This window comes from Hakea prostrata, chromosome 10 (genome assembly GCF_041222555.1).
Source record: "Hakea prostrata isolate BN-2017 chromosome 10, UWA_Hpros_2, whole genome shotgun sequence".
Lineage (NCBI taxonomy): Eukaryota > Viridiplantae > Streptophyta > Magnoliopsida > Proteales > Proteaceae > Hakea > Hakea prostrata.
Window position 1 is genome coordinate 41499612 of NC_142609.1, and position 17798 is coordinate 41517409.

General features: G+C 37.3%; 1 protein-coding gene across 1 annotated transcript; it reads right to left on the reverse strand.

Annotated features, from left to right (window-relative positions):
- Nucleotides 1–5217: 5217 nt before the first annotated feature.
- LOC149003048 (uncharacterized) lies at nucleotides 5218–14961 on the reverse strand. Its single transcript, XM_089138499.1, has 12 exons — nucleotides 14154–14961; nucleotides 12822–13929; nucleotides 12361–12582; nucleotides 11752–12273; nucleotides 11224–11469; nucleotides 9606–10943; nucleotides 8349–9455; nucleotides 7100–8236; nucleotides 6880–6977; nucleotides 6259–6317; nucleotides 5879–6124; nucleotides 5218–5746 (listed from the first exon to the last, which is right to left on the reverse strand). The coding sequence occupies exons 1-7, from the start codon at nucleotides 14666–14668 to the stop codon at nucleotides 8511–8513; spliced, it is 4896 nt and encodes a 1631-aa protein (XP_088994625.1). The 5' UTR covers nucleotides 14669–14961; the 3' UTR covers nucleotides 5218–5746; nucleotides 5879–6124; nucleotides 6259–6317; nucleotides 6880–6977; nucleotides 7100–8236; nucleotides 8349–8510.
- Nucleotides 14962–17798: the final 2837 nt, after the last annotated feature.

Below are 17798 nucleotides of genomic sequence, written 5' to 3' on the forward strand. Positions count from 1 at the left end.
CTTTTTTTCGCGATTCTGTTGCATTGTGATCAAGCAACTATTTTGTATGAGCTTCTCAAATTGTTTGCGAAAAGAAAACTCTAGCAAACATCCACAAAGAAGTTGAGAGTGCCTTTAGTGATCTTGATCTTAATCAAATTCTTATTTGGTTTTTCTAAAAGCCGCAGACAAGATAAATAAAAAAATTTAAAGAAATCACAAGAAAATTTAAAAGGAAAAATTCCACCAAATAAAACAAAAGTTTTGGAGAAGGGTTTGCGATTTGGAAAATTTCTCCCCTTTTTCTTTAATAGAGCAAATTGTAAAACACCTTAAAATAGAGATCTTAATGCATAGACATCCCCCAACTCTCTGTTTCATAAGCAGAGACAATTCAATGTTGGACTTGCATTGAACATATTAGTCAAATCTGTCCGGATCATTTCTCGACTATGATCCCCGACGGCTATTGACCACAAATTACAGGGGCCCACAACGTGAGGGTGATGGAGTTTTCTTTTTAAATATTTATTATTTTATATTTGTGGGCCAACATAATTTGTGGTTGTAAAGCCCTGGAGGAATGTCAGGGAGATGAGCCACCCTATTGTTAAACCCTAGTTTTATTTTTTTCTGATTCCAAAACTACCCTCTACCCACAATCGGATTTGAGATTACCTCATTACCCTTGAACTTCAAATTAAAAAAAAATAAAAATCCAATCAGATCTACCGCATCAGCGCAAGTGAGAAGGAATGAACAATGCCCTCTTCTTCTGATCTCTCTTCGTCTCATTTGAAGAAAAGAGAACCCAAAAAGCCCATGCATTGGACGAGAGGCAACATCGTAGAATTCCATGCAAAGTGATGGAATTCTGGTCAAGGGGAACTGGAGACAAAGAGAGAAGAGAATAGCAGTGCCTGCGATCGCCATGGGCATTGCTTAGGCCACTCAAAACAGACAAACCCCATGATTCTGGTTCCTGGGTGAACCAAATCTTATGGAATCAAGGTTAGCTTGAACGAAAAATTGGTTAAGACCTTGAACTGCAGGACCCTAGAAAGGCCTTAGTCTTCATAATGCACCAAGTTTTTTCTTTCTTCTTCTTTCTCCTTCTTCTTCTTCTTTTCTTTTCTTTTTTTTTTTTTTTTTTTTTTTTTTTTTTTTTTTTTTGGATATGAGGTTCATCCGGCCAGCTTGCGCGCACCACGATTTACATCCTCAATGGAGCTTTTTTATATTAATGCAGCCGAGTGGGTGCGAACCAAGACCTCCCTAGGGAAGTTGGATCCTTAACCGCTTTAACATACCACCTTTGAATGAAAAATTGGTTTAGACCTTGAACTGCAGGACCTAGAAAGGCCTTAGTCTTCATAATGCACCAAGTTCTACTTCTTTTGTAGCTTGTATACTGGATGAGCCTCTGGCACCATTGTCTAGGGATCTCAGATGTTATTGCTAATGAGACTCATTAGTCATCACTCATCTTTATAGCAAGAAATTAGGGACAAGGGATTGATCTGGTCAATTGTTTTTGTGGAATAGGTTGTTGAACAATGCAAACTAAGAACACAGTTCAACGGTACAAAGAGAACTCAAGGGACGGTAAGGGCCTGTTTGGTTACATGAATCCAGAGATTTCAAATCTCCGAATTCATGAATGCCAGATTTATACCCGTTTGGTTGTGAAAAACTCTGGATTCATGAAATCTAGAGATTATATTTTTACACTAAAAACGTGAATATGTAGATTTATGGGTATAGGGTGAAATCTTTAGATATCAATTTTATTATAAAAGGGCTAAAAAACTATGCATTCACAAAAATCACGTCAGCTAAACAGATTTCCTTCCACATATTCAGGTTAACAAAACAGTTAATTTTATAAATTATAACTCCATAGATTGAAAATCTCTAGACTCATATAACCAAACAGGCTCTCAAAGGGAGTCTCACAAATGGAGTTTGAATCATAATTTGGACCCAAACAATTGAACAAAATAAGTATTTCTAATAAAGTAGAAACTTCGAAAGACATTTTCTGATGAGATTAGAGAACATTCAAGGATTTGGCTTGTTCGAAGGCTAAGATGAGATTGATACCCACAACCAAAGCTTCCTAGTCTTATTCATTCAATGGAGCTTATCTGTCGTATTCACAAACTATAATAATGGCATTTTGTGGATTAGAAAGCACTCATAAAGTGTTATCTGAAGTGAACTCATAAACTGAGATGCTGGCATCTCAACTAGCCTTTCTAACAAAATATTGTGAACATTTAATTACAGATCAATCTCTCAAAATGATCTGAGAGCTTCATTTCCAGCAAATTCAATTCAATGAGTCAATGCATTTGTGCAAAATCTAAAAAGAAAATGCATAGTGTTGACAGGTATTACTGTCCAATGTTTCATGATCCTCAAACAACAGAGTAGAAGAGTGTAACCCGAAAAATGAAGGTTTCACTCTCCAGACTGTGTGAGAACTGAAACATGTAAAGAACATCTGAGCATGGTTACTTGTAGCAGCATCTATGGTGATGACAGGGGTTGCCAACAGACAAAGCATTCATGGTGATTATTAGGGAACTCTATGAGAATCCTACCTTGAATGGAATTCATCCAAACTTCACTAGCCGATCAGAGTTCTTCAAATTGATGGTAACTACTGCTTGTAGCAAACTCCACACAAGTAGAGTCCAACTAAACTACCAACCCTTGTTTAGGGTTCTTATAATCTCTTTATAAATAATGATCCTTACCCAACACTAAGGCAAGACTGAGTTATCAATTAACACTCTGTTCTTCACAGTGATGACAAGCCGTATTAAGGAATAATAATAATAAATAAAAAAGATCCGGCAATGCAAAAATTCCATGGAATACCATTAAAATTATCATTGAGAATAACTAGAAAAATTTATACTGCCGAAGCTGTAAATTTACAATGTCTGAGACGTTTCAACACAAGTCACTGGTAAAAGACAGCAACAGTTTCCCCAGATGGTAGTCGAATCATCATAGTAGAAGTTTTTCTTTTGATAACCTCCTAAGGGGTATGTGAAACTAAATTCCAATGGGTGTTCAATGGGGAACCTATGAAATGCTGGTTTGTGCGGTATTTTTAGAGTAAATTTGAGTGGAAATAGACTGGTGCATACTTATTGTCAAAGAAGAAGCTGCCATGGTTTGTATTGCAGCGCTAGTGGGCCTCTCTATCTATATGTAGAAGCAATGGACTAGAAAATTAATCAGCTATAGAGACAAAATTGTGACTGACTTTTTATCGAAATCAATGGCAAAGGACCAATTGTCTACTCTAATTGAATCTTGGCCAGTAGCGATTGTCTTGGCCAGTAGCGATTGTTCAAGAGCAAGAGAAGGATGCAATGAGTTGATCTTAGTCAAAATTCTCTGTTTAGGTGGATGTTCACATTCCATTTTTATTTTAATACAACCAGTCTTTCACCTAAAAAAACCTTGAATTCTGTTTGAGTTAATATTAACGGTATTTTACTACTAAGTGAGGCTCATATGCGCATAATGTGATACAATTGTGTCCAAATCTAACCTTTTGAGTGTACTGTGACTAAATCTGGCAAATGACCTATTCAAAGAGAAAACAACTGAGTGTGAGCCAACCAAGGTGATTAGGTAGCCGCTTCCAAATGATCAAGTTAAACTATGAAAGCAACATTGCTTCTATTATTAGGGGTTAGGGGTGTCAATTTTCAACACAAACCGTTAAAATCGGACCGAACCGGCCTGTTATAGCCCGAACCGGCCCGAACCGATCTTTAATGGGCCGTAATTGGGCTGAGGGTCCTCAGCCCGAACGATTTTGGGCTGGCCCGGCCCAGCCCATGTGCGGCTCCGTCAGCCCGTTAGTCTTTTACATAAATAAAATTAAAATATTAAATGTGATTAAATTTTTTGTGGTATTATTTAAATGTAATTAATGATCCATGAATTTCGGTATTTGAGACGTTGAGACTCGAGTTTGAATTTGAGTAGTTGAGTGTTAACACATTTAACGATTTAAGTTTTAAGTTTTAACTTTTTAATTTTCAAATTTCATTTAGTTTTATTACTTTAAAATTTAAAAGTCTTAATTGATAACTCTTAAGTCTTAAGTCTTAATCTTAATCGTTAACTTTTTAATTTTCAAATTTCATTTAGTTTTATTATTTTAAAATTTAAAAGTCTTAATTGATAACTCTTAAGTCTTAATCTTAATCGTTAACTTTTTAATTTTCAAATTTCATTTAGTTTTATTATTCTAAAATTTAAAAAGTCTTAATTGATAACTATTAAGTCTTGATCTTAATCGTTAATGCGACTGTTTCAGTTTCAGACTTTCAGTCTTTCACATTTTCATTTTTGTGAAATCAGGCATCAGGGTTTCTAATGCCATCACTTATCGTTGGATATACTTGGAGTCTTCATCCTCTATCTTTTGTAGTTTTGTGTATAAGAAATTAGGATTTGAAGTTGAGGAAAAATAAAAATAAATTTCAATATTGATTTTTAATTTAGTTCAAATCATTAGCCAAACCGAATCCAAATCATTAGGCCAAACCGTTAGTCAACCCGAACCCAAACCGCACCAAACCGAAACCGCACCAAAACCGTTATCTTTTAAATGGGCTGGTTTGGGTTGGGGGTTTTTCAGCTTGAAACCGTTAAACCCGGCCCGAAACCGTTCCAAACCGTACCGTTGACACCCCTATTAGGGGTGTAAATGACCTAGAACTAGGTCCTTGCAAAGCCAAAGGGTAATAAATGAGCATTTGTTGATTGTAGTTCAATTACCTTTGACTGAGGTGGGTTGAGGGTTTATATAGCATCAGCTAAGGTAGGATATTCACAGGATCTTCCAGGTTGGCCTTGATGTCCTCTCTATTTAACATGTGAAATGCAAATAGGCGTTGGTTGCAGCCTCATATAACGGCTACTATACCTCAGGTGATACGCCATTCGTTGTGGATATGGCACTGAGCATCTTGCTTGAGGTGGATACTGTACTAGATCTTCAGCCCTCTCTGGGCATTCCTAAGCTTCATTCCCAACCAGTCTTCGCATCATCTCAAGGATATAGGGTTGAACCCCTTGGTCAACTTCGATAATTTCAATCGAAGGTCATGGACCTAGCTGGGCCATCAGTTCAGGACCAAGCTGGTTTACTTGATGGAAATTTGTTCAACACATACAAAAAAGATCAAAGCAAATCCATGAATATTAAGTATTTATAGTGTTTGACTATGCCGACTTTTACAGGCATGATCAAGATTTGTTCACATTGAAAGAAAAGAATAATTGGGTTGGACCCCCAAAAAAAAAAAACAAAAAACAAAAAGAAGAGACAGAATAACTATATATGTAAGACTTTGGGACTTAATTAAACCCTACTCAACCCAGAAACCCCTTTTCACCTTCTCTCAACTCAGACTCTCAAACCCCTTAAAAAAATGTTTTCAAATAGTACTCCATCACTAGCTTAGAGATCACTTGTGCTTTCCTCAATGTATCGACCTTTCCCTATCACCCTCAAAATTTTATATAGATGACAGAGCATAGTAGGAGGCAAATAGAAGCCTGCTTCCCGAAAAAATCTTTCTATGCGATCTGCTCAAGGTCTTGGCCAAAATCTTAAACAACCCAAGCTGTAAAATTCTGACAGGCAGCTAGTAGGATTAAAATAATTGTATCTAACATGGGTCGATCCACCTTTGCCGATTTGAAATTTTGCAGTAGAGATGTAAAAAACCTGAAATTATAACAACCAGTTATTCTATTGTGACTTATCTACCAATTCCTTTTGGAAATGATTATCCTGATGAGAAGAATTTATTTTCGGTAATATCACATTTATAAATTAAACGAAAGGAGGACGGCATACCCCTACAAAGAATGTGCATGTCGGTCAAGCGTTCACTTGCTAGATGCTTGATCATCAATTCAAGTAGAAGTAGTCTCTTAAAAAACAAGGGCTAAGGCTCCATACATTTGACCCTCCATAAACACTAATTAAACTCGAGCTTTGTTTATTGGGGTATGTACTGCCTTCTTACAAGATTTGTGATGAAATCATACGTGTTCACATCAATTTGCCTTGCATCACCCGTGAACCTGTAGATGAAAGGAGCTAGATTTTGCCATACAGAATAGAGTCAGGAGTTCCCACAAAAAATAGTCACCTCTCTCCAAGGAAATTTGAACCCCACACCACAAATTGAGAAGATGCCATGAATTAAGTTATTTTAAATCACACATACATACTTGTTCTTTGCTCGTCTGAACAGGAATTGGATAGATTCAATGTGACCCTTGCTTGACACCTAATATAAATAAAAATAAATATCCAAGAAATTGAATTTAGCTTCTGTTTCATTAATGTATCTCCCTTTAAACAGCATATAAACAAAATTTTGAGCTAAACCAGGATACTAAGCAAGGTGTTTTAGAGGCAAGAATATGTTAAACAGGGTTGCCCTAACTGTTTAATTTGATCGTACCTTTTGTTTTTGCTTTGATGGTAATATGCTATTTGTATATTGTTTGCAGGAAAAAATGATTCATCAGACTCAACAGATAACTTCTCAATAAAAACTTTCTGAGACATGTCTGTTACCATTTCTATTGGATACATTGTCATTATCAAGTGTCCATAGGGTGTCCAGAAATAACCTCTTAGCAAAGTAAAGTGAAGCTACAAAAGTTATGACCCACCCCAAATCGTTCAGTGACCAAAGCCTCAAACACTGGGTGCGCCCTTAAAACTGGATAGATTTCAAATTCAACTATTGTAGAGTGCTTAGAGGTCACTACATGAACAAGAAAGTTTATATTTTTGGAAGTAAAAGAGATGGAAGAACACTAGCAAATGTAAGTAGTTATAACCTGGATCAGTGAGCTACCCCAGTGGTAGCATATCTAAGTCAAGTCCTGACTTCCCCTGCAGGCCACTGGCTACAACCATGCTAACAATACAAAAGTCCCTGTAACAGAGGGTTAGATTTGATTTATTAACCACATAAGCTAGCACAACAACTAACATTGACCTAAAAGTCTACTAGTTATCAATAAGTTATGACCACTATCTTTGAAGAACACTTTCTACCTTGATATATCTGAAATGGGCTAGCTACATCATTCCACATGTCCATCTATCCGTCTCAGTAGTCACATATCCACGAAACTGTTCATCATCATGGTCATGATAGGCATCATATAAACAACCAAGCTTTACAACAGAACTCCTTTCCTGTCTTTAAAAAGATCTGGGTATCACTGAAAACTCCTTAGAAATTACATGAAAACATAAGAGGGTCAAATCATTTCATAAAACCATTTGTTTGGGTTAGCCAGTTCGGAAATCATGTGGTATAACAGCCAAGCTGAAAACAAAAAATAAATAGAATAGATCACATCTAGCAAGCCCTGCCTGGTTTCAAAGGAAGATAAAACTATGGATAAGATGACATACCTTAGAAAGATTAGAACAAATAAAATTTGAGAATCTTAAGGTTATTTTCCTGGATCATGAGTGAATGAGAAGACCTCAGCTGTTTCTCAAAAGCTCTATGGTCATTTAACTCCATTTAGTGAGCCAAAATTTTCCTGAATTAGCGATGCCCCAATCAATATAATCTATACACAGATTAATGCACTTGAACATATTATCCTCTTGCAAAAGTAAATCAAAACATACTTAAAATGTGAGAAAAGATTGTGCTCCTTCTAAGACACATTTTTTACATATAACTAAAACTTGGGAATCATAAAAATTCCATGGGTGACCTTCTACAAGACTTTTGGTAGTTACAGTAACTCGCTGCCAAGTCAGTGTATTTCATATAGAGTTGTGTACTTGTGTACCTTATTCATCCATTTGATTTGGTCAAGTAAAAGTCCCAGTAGAGCCAGTAATTTGTGCCTGATTACAGGTTGGGTAATTAGCAACTGTGGAGCTCCTTAAGTTGTACCTTATTTCAGGTTGGGTAATCAGCACCTATTAACTTTCAGAAGCAAAAATGGGTTTTTTTCTTTTTTGGGGGGTGGGGGAAGAAAAAAATTAGCACACGTATACTTTCAAAATCAGCACCTGTTTGCCCACTTACATGGCTAGTTGGATGAGTTGAAGAATCTGGATTCCCTTGGGGCCTCCTCAGTGGGTCACACAGGAAATTGTTGCTGTTCTTTATATGGTGTTTAAGCTATCTTTATCCCCAAAAAGAGAACAAAGACAAGAGGAGAGCTGAGGCCAACAACAATCATAGTTAGAAGGTTAGAATTTATTTTTCTTGTTTAGCTGATAAAAGCAAATTAAGAGGTTAGACCACATGCAGATTCAACTAAACTCCATGTACCTGGGGATGACACCAACAATTCGCCATTGTCGTTAAGAGAGTTGAACTCAGGCAACATAAGAGATCCAAGGACCAGTAGAATAAAATGAGGCGTCACCACATAAATCTTTACTGTAGTAGTAGTCACTCTGACCTCATTGTGAATACATGTCAGTACTGGATTTAGGATCTGAAAAGCAAAGAACGAAGAAACAGAAAAGGATGGAAACAGAAACAGCTCCCCGCATCTGGTGCCTCATCATCATCATCGTTGTCGCAGCCAAGACCAACCCTATAGCCGTGCCTCAACTTATCTTCTTCTTCTGCCATTAAATCAGAAACAGAGTCCAATCCTAAGCGACTCAAGAAATCTACTGTAGGGACATTGTTTTCCTTTTCTTCTTCTTCCATTGCACCAGAAACAGAGACCAATCCTAAATGACTTAAGAAATCTATTGTAGGGACATTGCTTTCCTCTTCTTCTTCTTCCATTGCATCAGAAACAGAGCTCAATCCTAAATAACCCAAGACATCTACTGTAGGGACGTTATTCCCATCTTCTTCTTCCTCCTCTTTTTGTTTGTCAGGAACGGTACTTGACCTTTCAACCTCTGCTCGTGGCCAACATGTTAAGTTCAATGCGTCTTCCTCTTGCCCCAATGCTTCAGAAACAGGGCCTAATCTTATACAACTCAAGAGTATTATTGATTGGTGCTGGTTGGGCGCATAATTCAACATCACAACTCCACCAACTTCATCGACATATGACCATTTGAAGCTATGTATTTTGACATCTAAAATCTGAATAGAATCTTCTCCTTGCAACGGAATCCCAAACCAGTTCAAGCCTTTGAAATGGTAATTGCATATTGTCTCTTGGTCATATAGTTCCATAACGTCCTCAATTCTCAGCGTGTGATGACACCTGATTCTTTTCTCTTTTTGGTAGACAATGGCAGAAAATTGAACATCAATGGCTAACGGATGACCGTCCTGCAATTTCGCATCATCAAAGAAGAATTCCAAACCAAAAGAAAGAATAAAACCATTGTTATAGATCCCATCATTTGCAGTCAAAGCGTGAGCCGAACCAACAGCTAGCGCCCTGTTGCTTGGTAAAAGTGTTGCCTGCAAATAAATAAATTAAAAAAAAAAATAAAAAATAAAAAAAAAAGAAAGAAAAGGAAAGAAGCCAACAATCAGAATAATGAATTAATTTACAGCTTCTAATATCTATTTCCAATTAGTTTTAGGTGTAAACAGGGCAAGGAAATTGACCTGTGTCTTCCTTGGAGCATGTCTCAAGTTAAAGCATCCTTCCACATTCAATTCTTCTAACGATTCTGTTCCCTCAAGGTCTGGTATTTCCTCCAGCTTTCTGCAATATCTTAGCTTTAATGTTGTCAGGCTCTTCAGTTTTGACAGATCTGGAAGTCTTCCTAACGAATCACAATCTTCACAACAGAGTTCAACTAAATTTGAGGGAAGCACTGGGAGGTATTCCAACTTTCCACATCCACTGATCTTCAATTTCTTCAAGGTTTTCAAGGGTGCGATATCCAGCGGAAAGGATTGAAGCCCAAGATGTTTGATTTTCAGTTTCACTAAATTCTGGGGCAATGAAAAATTATCAGGAAATTTGGTTATATTGAACAGATTTAGGTTAATGCTATCCAAACATCTTGATCCCCCCTTTTGCCTTGGTAGCTTCACTAGGTTAGTGCAACCTCCAAAATCGAATACCTCAAGCTCGTGTAGTCGTCCAAGAACATTAGGAAACTTCATTAATGACCAGCACGCACAGAGAACAAGCATTCTGAGAGAATTCATCTTGGAAATACTGTCCGGGAGTTCTTCTATTCCTGAGTTTGACAAGTCAAGCTTGACTAGAGATTTTAGATCTCCAATTGACTCAGGCAACTTCTTGAGTGATTTGCATCCCTCAAGAATAAGCTCTTTGAGAGGACTCATCTTGGAAATGTTGTTTGGAAGTTCATCTATTTCTGAGTATGACAAGTCAAGCTTTACTAAAGATTTTAGATCTCCAATTAACTGAGGCAATTTCTTGAGTGACTTGCAACGTACAAGAAAAAGCTCTTCTAGAGAACTCATTCTAGAAATGCTATCCGGGAGTTCTTCTACTGCTGTCTCTGACAAGTCAAGCTTCGGTAGGGATCTTAAATCACCAATGGAATCTGGCAACTTCTTAAGTGACTTGCATGATTTCAGAATAAGCTCTTCTAGAGAACTCATCCTTGAAATACTGTCCGGGAGTTCTTTTATTCCTGAATTTGATAAGTCAAGCTTGAGTAGAGATTTTATATCTCCAATTGACTCAGGCAACTTCTTGAGTGATCTGCATCCCTCAAGAATAAGCTCTTTGAGAGGACTCATCTTGGAAATGTTGCTTGGAAGTTCATCTATTTCTGAGTATGACAAGTCAAGCTTTACTAAAGATTTTAGATCTCCAATTAATTGAGGCAATTTCTTGAGTGACTTGCAACGTACAAGAATAAGCTCTTTTAGAGAACTCATTCTAGAAATGCTATCTGGGAGTTCTTCTACTCCTGTCTCTGACAATTCAAGCTTCGGTAAGGATCTTAAATCACCAATGGAGTTTGGCAACTTCTTGAGTGACTTGCATGATTTCAAAATCTTCTAGAGAATTCATCCTGGAAATACTGTCCGAGAGTTCTTCTATTCCTGAGTTTGACAAGTCAAGCTTGACTAGAAATTTTAGGTCACCTATTGACTCAGGCAACCTCTTGAGTGAAGCACAATGCGAGAAACTAATTTCTTTAAGAGAACTCATCCTGCAAATGCTATTTGAGACATCTTCTATTCCAGTGTTAGACAAATCAAGGTTGAGTTGACATTTTAGAATATTATCAATTGATTCAGGCAACTTCTTGAGTGATTTGCATCCCTTAAGAATAAGCTCTTTGAGAGTACTCATCTTGGAAATGTTGTCTGGAAGTTCCTCTATTCTTGAGTATGACAAGTCAAGCTTCACTAAAGATTTTAAATCTCCAATTGATTGAGGCAATTTCTTGAGTGACTTGCAGCGTACAAGAATAAGCTCTTTTAAAGAACTCAACCTAGAAATGCTATCTGGGAGTTCTTCTATACTTGTTTCCGACAAGTCAAGCATGATTAGGGATCTTAAATCACCAATTGCATCAGGCAACTTCTTAAGTAAATAGCACCGTGAGAAAATAATCTCTTTGAGAGAACTTATCTTGTAAATGCTACTTGGGACTTCTTCCATGCTAGTTCCCGACAAGTCTAGTTTCAGTTGACATTTTAGAATATTATCAATTGATTCAGGTAATTTCTTGAGTGATAGGCATCCCTTAAAATTAAACTCTTTGAGACTCATCTTGAAAATGTTGTCTGGAAGTTCTTCTATTCCTGAGTATGATATGTCAAGCACGACTAGAGATTTTAGATCACCAATTGACTCAGGCAATTTCATGAGTGACTCGCAATACACAAGAAGAAGCTCTTTGAGAGAACCCAACCTAGAAATGTTGTCTGGGAGTGCTTCTATGCTTGTTGATGACAAGTCAAGCTTGACTAGAGATTTTAGATCTCCAATTGACTTAGGCAACTTCTTGAGTGACACACATGAGTCAAGCATAAGCTCTTCGAGAGAACTCATCCTAGAAATGCTGTCTGGGAGTTCTTCTATGCTTGTTCCAAGCAAGACAAGCTTGATTAGAGAGCTTAAATCACCAATTGAGTCAGGTAACTTTTTGAGTGAACTGCACAACCTGACACTAAGCCTTTTGAGTTGACTCAACTGCCCAATGGACTTGTCTAACTCATCCAATGAAGAACACCAAATGAACTCTAATTGTTCCAGGGAAGGAAACCATGAAAATTCTAGGGACTTTGATACGGAGTAACACATTGAAAGCTCAAGAATTTTCAAATTTTGAAACCGCTGTCAAACGAAGAGAAAACATACATGTATTACAATCAATTAAACTCAATATTATTAAAGAGAGAAAGAAAAAGGCAAGTAATATACCTTTTGTTCATCTGGAGGCCTGACATTCCAAAGTTGATTACAGTCCTTGTTTGATAGGGTGAGACAAACTAATCTCCTATGATATAAATTGGGACATAGAATCTTAAAATTTGTAACATTGAGAAACCTCAAATTGGGCATCATCTCCAAGGATTCCGTAGTTAAAATAATAGGCGGCCTAGAAGCATAGGAGAGGCTCATGCCTTTTATTGTTTGAGTTCCCTATAGTAGAAAATAACTCAATTAAATGGGCGTTATTGGATAACAGAACTATATACAAGCATAAAAAGAAAAGAGAGTTAATAAGGAAAAGAGAAAAAGAGTATGCACACTAGGTTACCATGTATTTTGATATAGTGTCTCTACACATGTATGCATACGCTACATCTACCAAACAAGAAAAACAGTATGCATACTTTGTGCACACACATGTGCGAGAGAGAGATGTGTTTAAATGTTACCTTATGTCCTTCTAATACTTCCACAATGTCGTTATAAGACCATAGCCTACTACGCTTACTTGGATCTAAGCGGCTTTCTTCTAAGACAATTTCTCTTCCCATGTCTCGAATGTGATCATGCATCACCAGACATTCGTCATCAAACTTTAGAAGGGATCTTTTTATTAATCTGGATACTGCTGATTTTGGATGATAACCACAGGCTTCCCATATGGAAATTACAATTTCTTTTTCCCATCCAATAAAAAAGCAAGCAGCATCAAGAAATATGTCTCTTTGATAATCGTTTTCCAAATTGTCATAGCTTATCCTCAGCTTTCGTTGGACTTCTTCAGGAGGAATTTCTTTCAACATTTTTAATGTACTTTCCCACTCATCTTTGTCGCCTACATCTGATAGATAAGACCCAAATACCTCTAGAATTAGAGGTAACCCTTCAGAATGGCGTACCACATCACGTGAGAGTTGCATATAATCTTCTGGAGGTTGGCTATTTTGAAAGGCATGCCAACTAAATAGTTGAAGAGAACACGCATGATCTAGCAATTGAGGCCTGTATATTTTATCTCTATTCACTTTAGCTGAGTTCAAGATTTGCTCATCTCTTGTTGTAATTATAACTTTGCTTCCTTGACCAAACCAATTGAGTTTACCAGCCAAAGCATCTATTTGTTCTTTGCTATCAGCATCATCAAGAACAAGAAAAACCTTTTCTTTGCTAACTCTTTCTTCTATCAATCTTTTTCCTTTATGAAAATCTTCCACGTCAAAGTCTTCTTTGAAAATATCCTTTAAGAGCTGCTTCTGCAAAGACACTATACCATTGAATTGTGTTGCTCGTTCTCTAACATCTGAAAGGAAACAATGTTTATCAAAGGTTGAAAAGACGCCATTATAAACCGCCTTGGCTAGGGTCGTCTTCCCAAGACCACCAAAACCACAAATCCCCACGAATTTGACATCATTGGAGCCAATATCTAATAATGATCGTAGATCGTTTACTCTGGATTCCATGTCAATACGGTACTCACACTCAGCCAAGCCTGTGCTGCTGACCAATTCACTTAGAGCCCTTTTGGCGACTCGTTCAGCCAACTCTGCTGGATCCCTGTAGTTATTTTATATAAAAGTAAAATCACATGAACAACGAAGGTGATGCAAATATCAAGTTCAGAGAAAACCAAACAAATTTAGAGAATTTTTTAAATGCAAATAAGTAAAATTAATTGTAACTCTACCGAATGAAAATGAAATCGCCTAAAGAAATTATAATTAACTGGGTAAGTTAAAGTATAAGATATGATGCACAGAATTTGTGGGATAGAGATTTACTTGGTGTCGTCGAGAACTTCTCCTTTCAAATTTCCTACCACTCTCAAAGCTTCCCTCCAACTCTCTACTTTTTCGAGCTCAAAAATCTCCTGGTATTTCAGGAACGCATCCTCAAAACTTCCAGCCTGTTTCCGAACATCCGATGGATCAACGTAGAAGAATATGGGTAAGATTATTTGATTCTTAGATCTGTGGCACTCACCTATCTGAGCAAGTTCTTCAAGGCACCATTTGCTATCCGCGTAACGTTTAGAGATGATAGGGATCGAGATCTTTGAACCTTCGATGGCTTTCTGGAGGGCTGGAGCAATTGCTTCTCCAGTCCACAGTTTTTCACTATCAAGGAAGGCATTGATTCCTTTGTTCTTCAACGTTCTGTAAAGGAAGCCAGTGAAGTTTTTGCGAGTATCCTCACCTCTAAAGCTGACAAACACGTCGTAAATAAAAGAAGATTCAGTTCTGAAGCTAGCAGAAGAAGAAGAAGAGGAGGAAGAATGAAAATCTTGTGCCGCCATGAGTTGGAAGTTAAAAAGAGTAATAATTGCAGAATAGCAGAGAAGATAAAGAAAAAAGATCTCAAATTACTCTGTATCCTCTCAAGAGCCCAACTCTCTCGGTTTATAACTCTGTTTTCGTCGGACACCACACTAATTTTTAAAAACAAAAAGGCAGGGATTCGAATATCTAGTCTTCAATTTTTATCTTTTTCGTTCCTGACGACATTGGTCACCGTGTAATCACGGATCTCAATGGTATTGTAAAGGCCAATAAAACGGAAAAAGCTTTGATCATGCGCCTTAAACCCCTATCTTCCATCTTCCATGACCAGAAGCGTGCAGTCAGTAATTTATTTATAGTTTTTTAAGCCCTGTCTGTGTGGATAATCGGGCTCCACCTGCGAATTTGCTTTGCTATTTGCTTAAGGGTGTTTGAATTTAAAAGTTTTCTTATCACAAAATATTTGTATTCGATCGATAAGCTTTGAATTCTACTTTACAAGTTTAATCTTGGATCGACTTGACGACATAACCCAAGATTAAAATTGTTCAATGTCGGTGAACATGAAGATAATTCCATTGGGGTGTGATTAAGCAACGGCTCATGTTTGAGCTTCTTGGTAAAGCGACATATCGTCTATGAGAAGGAAAACTTAGCAATCATCCACAAAAATGTTGAGTGTGTATTGGTGATCTTGATTTTAATCTAATTCTTGTCTGGCTTTTTTAAAAGTTACAAACAAAGTAAAGAAATTTAGAGAAATCAAATGAAAATTAGGAAGGAAAAATTCCACGAAATCAAGCGAGCGAAAATATTGGGAAAGAAGGGTTTGCAATTTGGGAAATTTCACTCGTTTTTGTTTCAATTGAAATGGGCCTTCTTTTGTAAAAAATTATATTAAATAATGGATGTGTGTAAGTTAAATGGGCTTTGGAGGTTTTTTTGCTTTTGGGTGTCTCGATTACATTCTAAGAGGGAGCTTTATCGTCAACAAGGATCTAACCCATGACATTTTGAGATATATGAATCTTACATACTTAAATCACTTAAAATTGTTCTTTCAATCTCAACTGTTTGTTTGGTATAATCATGTGTCACAACAATACACCACGCAGGATGTTTTTGCACTTTTTTTCAAAACAACAAATAACAATGACACCTGAAAATAGGGATCTTACTGCACTTGCACCCCCGCTTTCTATCGAATAAGTGGAGACACCCCAAAATAAGAACTTGCATTCAACACATTAGTCCAATCTGTTTCGTTAAACTGTCTTATTCTATTTTTATTTTTTATTTTTTTAATCAATGGGTTGGTCCAAGTGGTAAGCAACTTGGTCCGCTTATGCAAGGTTTCAATACCGAAACCTTGTGGATGCAAAAAATTCCCGAGACTCACCCACTACAGCCAGGTGTGCGACCCAGATCATCGGATTAGTCAAGGCAAAGCCTTGGAACCCGGGTTGGCAAAAAAAAAAAAAAAAAAAAAACTGTCTTTTTAATTTTTTTCTGATTCCAAAGTTACCACAATCGGATTTGAGATTACCTTATTACCCTTGAACTTAAAATTGAAAATAGAAAATAGAAAATTCCAATAAGGTCTACTACCGCATCAGCTTCAAAATGAAGGAATGAGCACTTCTTTCTTCTTCTCTCATCTGAAGAAAAGAGAATCCAAAAAGCAAGTGATAGAAGAGAGGCAGGACCTAGAATTCCATGCAAAGTGACGGAATTCTGGTCAAGGGGAACTGGAGACAAAGAGAGAAGAGAATAGCAGTGCCTGCGATCGCCATGGACGTTGCTTATGCCACTCGAAACAAACAGACCCCATGATTCTGGTTCCAATCAAGGTTAGCTTGAACAGGTAAAATTGCTTCAGACCTTGAACTACAGGACCCTAGAAGGGCCTTAGTCTTCATAATGCAGCAAGTTCTGCTTTTCTTGTAGCTTGTATACTATATGACTATGAGCCTCTGGTCCCATTGTCCAGGGATCTCAGATGTTACTGCTAATGACACTCATCACTCATCTTTATAGCAAGAAATGGTTTGTATTGCAGCGCTAGCAGGCCTCTCTATCTATATGTTGAAGCAATGGACTGGAAAATTACTCATAGCTATAGAGAAACAAAATTGTGACTGACTTTTTATTGAAATCAATGGCAAAGGACCACTTGTCTACTCTAATTGAATATTGGCCGGTTGCAATTGTTAAAGAGATAGAGAAGGATGCAATGAGTTGATCTCAGTCAAAATTATTTGTTTAGGTCGATGTTCACATTCTATTTTTATTTTAATACAACTAGTCTTTCACCTAAAAAAGCCTTAAATTGTCTTTTGAGTTAATATTAACGGTATTTTACTATTGAGGCCCATATGCGCATAATGTGATACCATTGTGTCCAAATCTCACCTTTTGAATGTATTGTGACTAGATCTGGCAAATGACCTAATCAAAGAAAAAACAATCGAGTGTGGGCCAGCCAAGGTGATCGGGTAGCCACTTCTAATGATTAAGTTAGACTATGAAAGCAACACTGCCTCTACTGTTAGGGGTGTAAAGGGCTTAGAACTAGTCCTTGCAAAGCCAAAGGGTAATAAATGAGCATTTGTTGATTGTAGCTCAGTTACCTTTGACTGAGGTGGGTTGAGGGTTTATATAGCATAACCTAAGGGGAAACGATCGCTGGATCTTCCAGGTTGGCCTTGACGTCCTCTTAGTCTAACATGTGAAATGCAAATAGGTGTGGGTTGCAGCCTGATATAACAGCTACTATAGCTGTTCCAACGAGTACCTCAGGTGATATGCCATTCGTAGAGGATATGGCACCGAGCATCTCGCTTGAGGTGGATTTTGTGCTAGATCTTCAGCCCTCTCTAGGCATTCCTAAGCTTCATTCTCAACCTGTCTTTGCGTCATCTCAAGGATATAGGGTTGAACCCCTTGGTCGACTTGGATGATTTCGATCGAAGGTCACTGACCTAGTTGGGCCATCAGTTCAGGACCAAGCTGGTTTACTTGATGGAAATTTGTCCAACACATACAAAAATGATGAAAGCAAATCCATGAACATTAAATATTTATGGTGTTTGGCTACACTGACTTTTACAGGCATAATCGAGATTTGTTCACATTGAATTGAAAAGA

Bases quoted from the DNA above. Each gene is read 5' to 3' on its own strand.
- LOC149003048 (XM_089138499.1), bottom strand. From the start codon at position 14,668: ATGGCGGCACAAGATTTTCATTCTTCCTCCTCTTCTTCTTCTTCTGCT. The intron at 12,583-12,821 runs GTAACATTTAAA...TTTCTACTATAG, and splicing joins AAGTATTAGAAGGACATAAG to GGAACTCAAACAATAAAAGG. The intron at 10,944-11,223 runs TCAATTGATAAT...AAGTTGCCAAAC, and splicing joins CACTCAAGAAGTTGCCTGAA to TCCATTGGTGATTTAAGATC.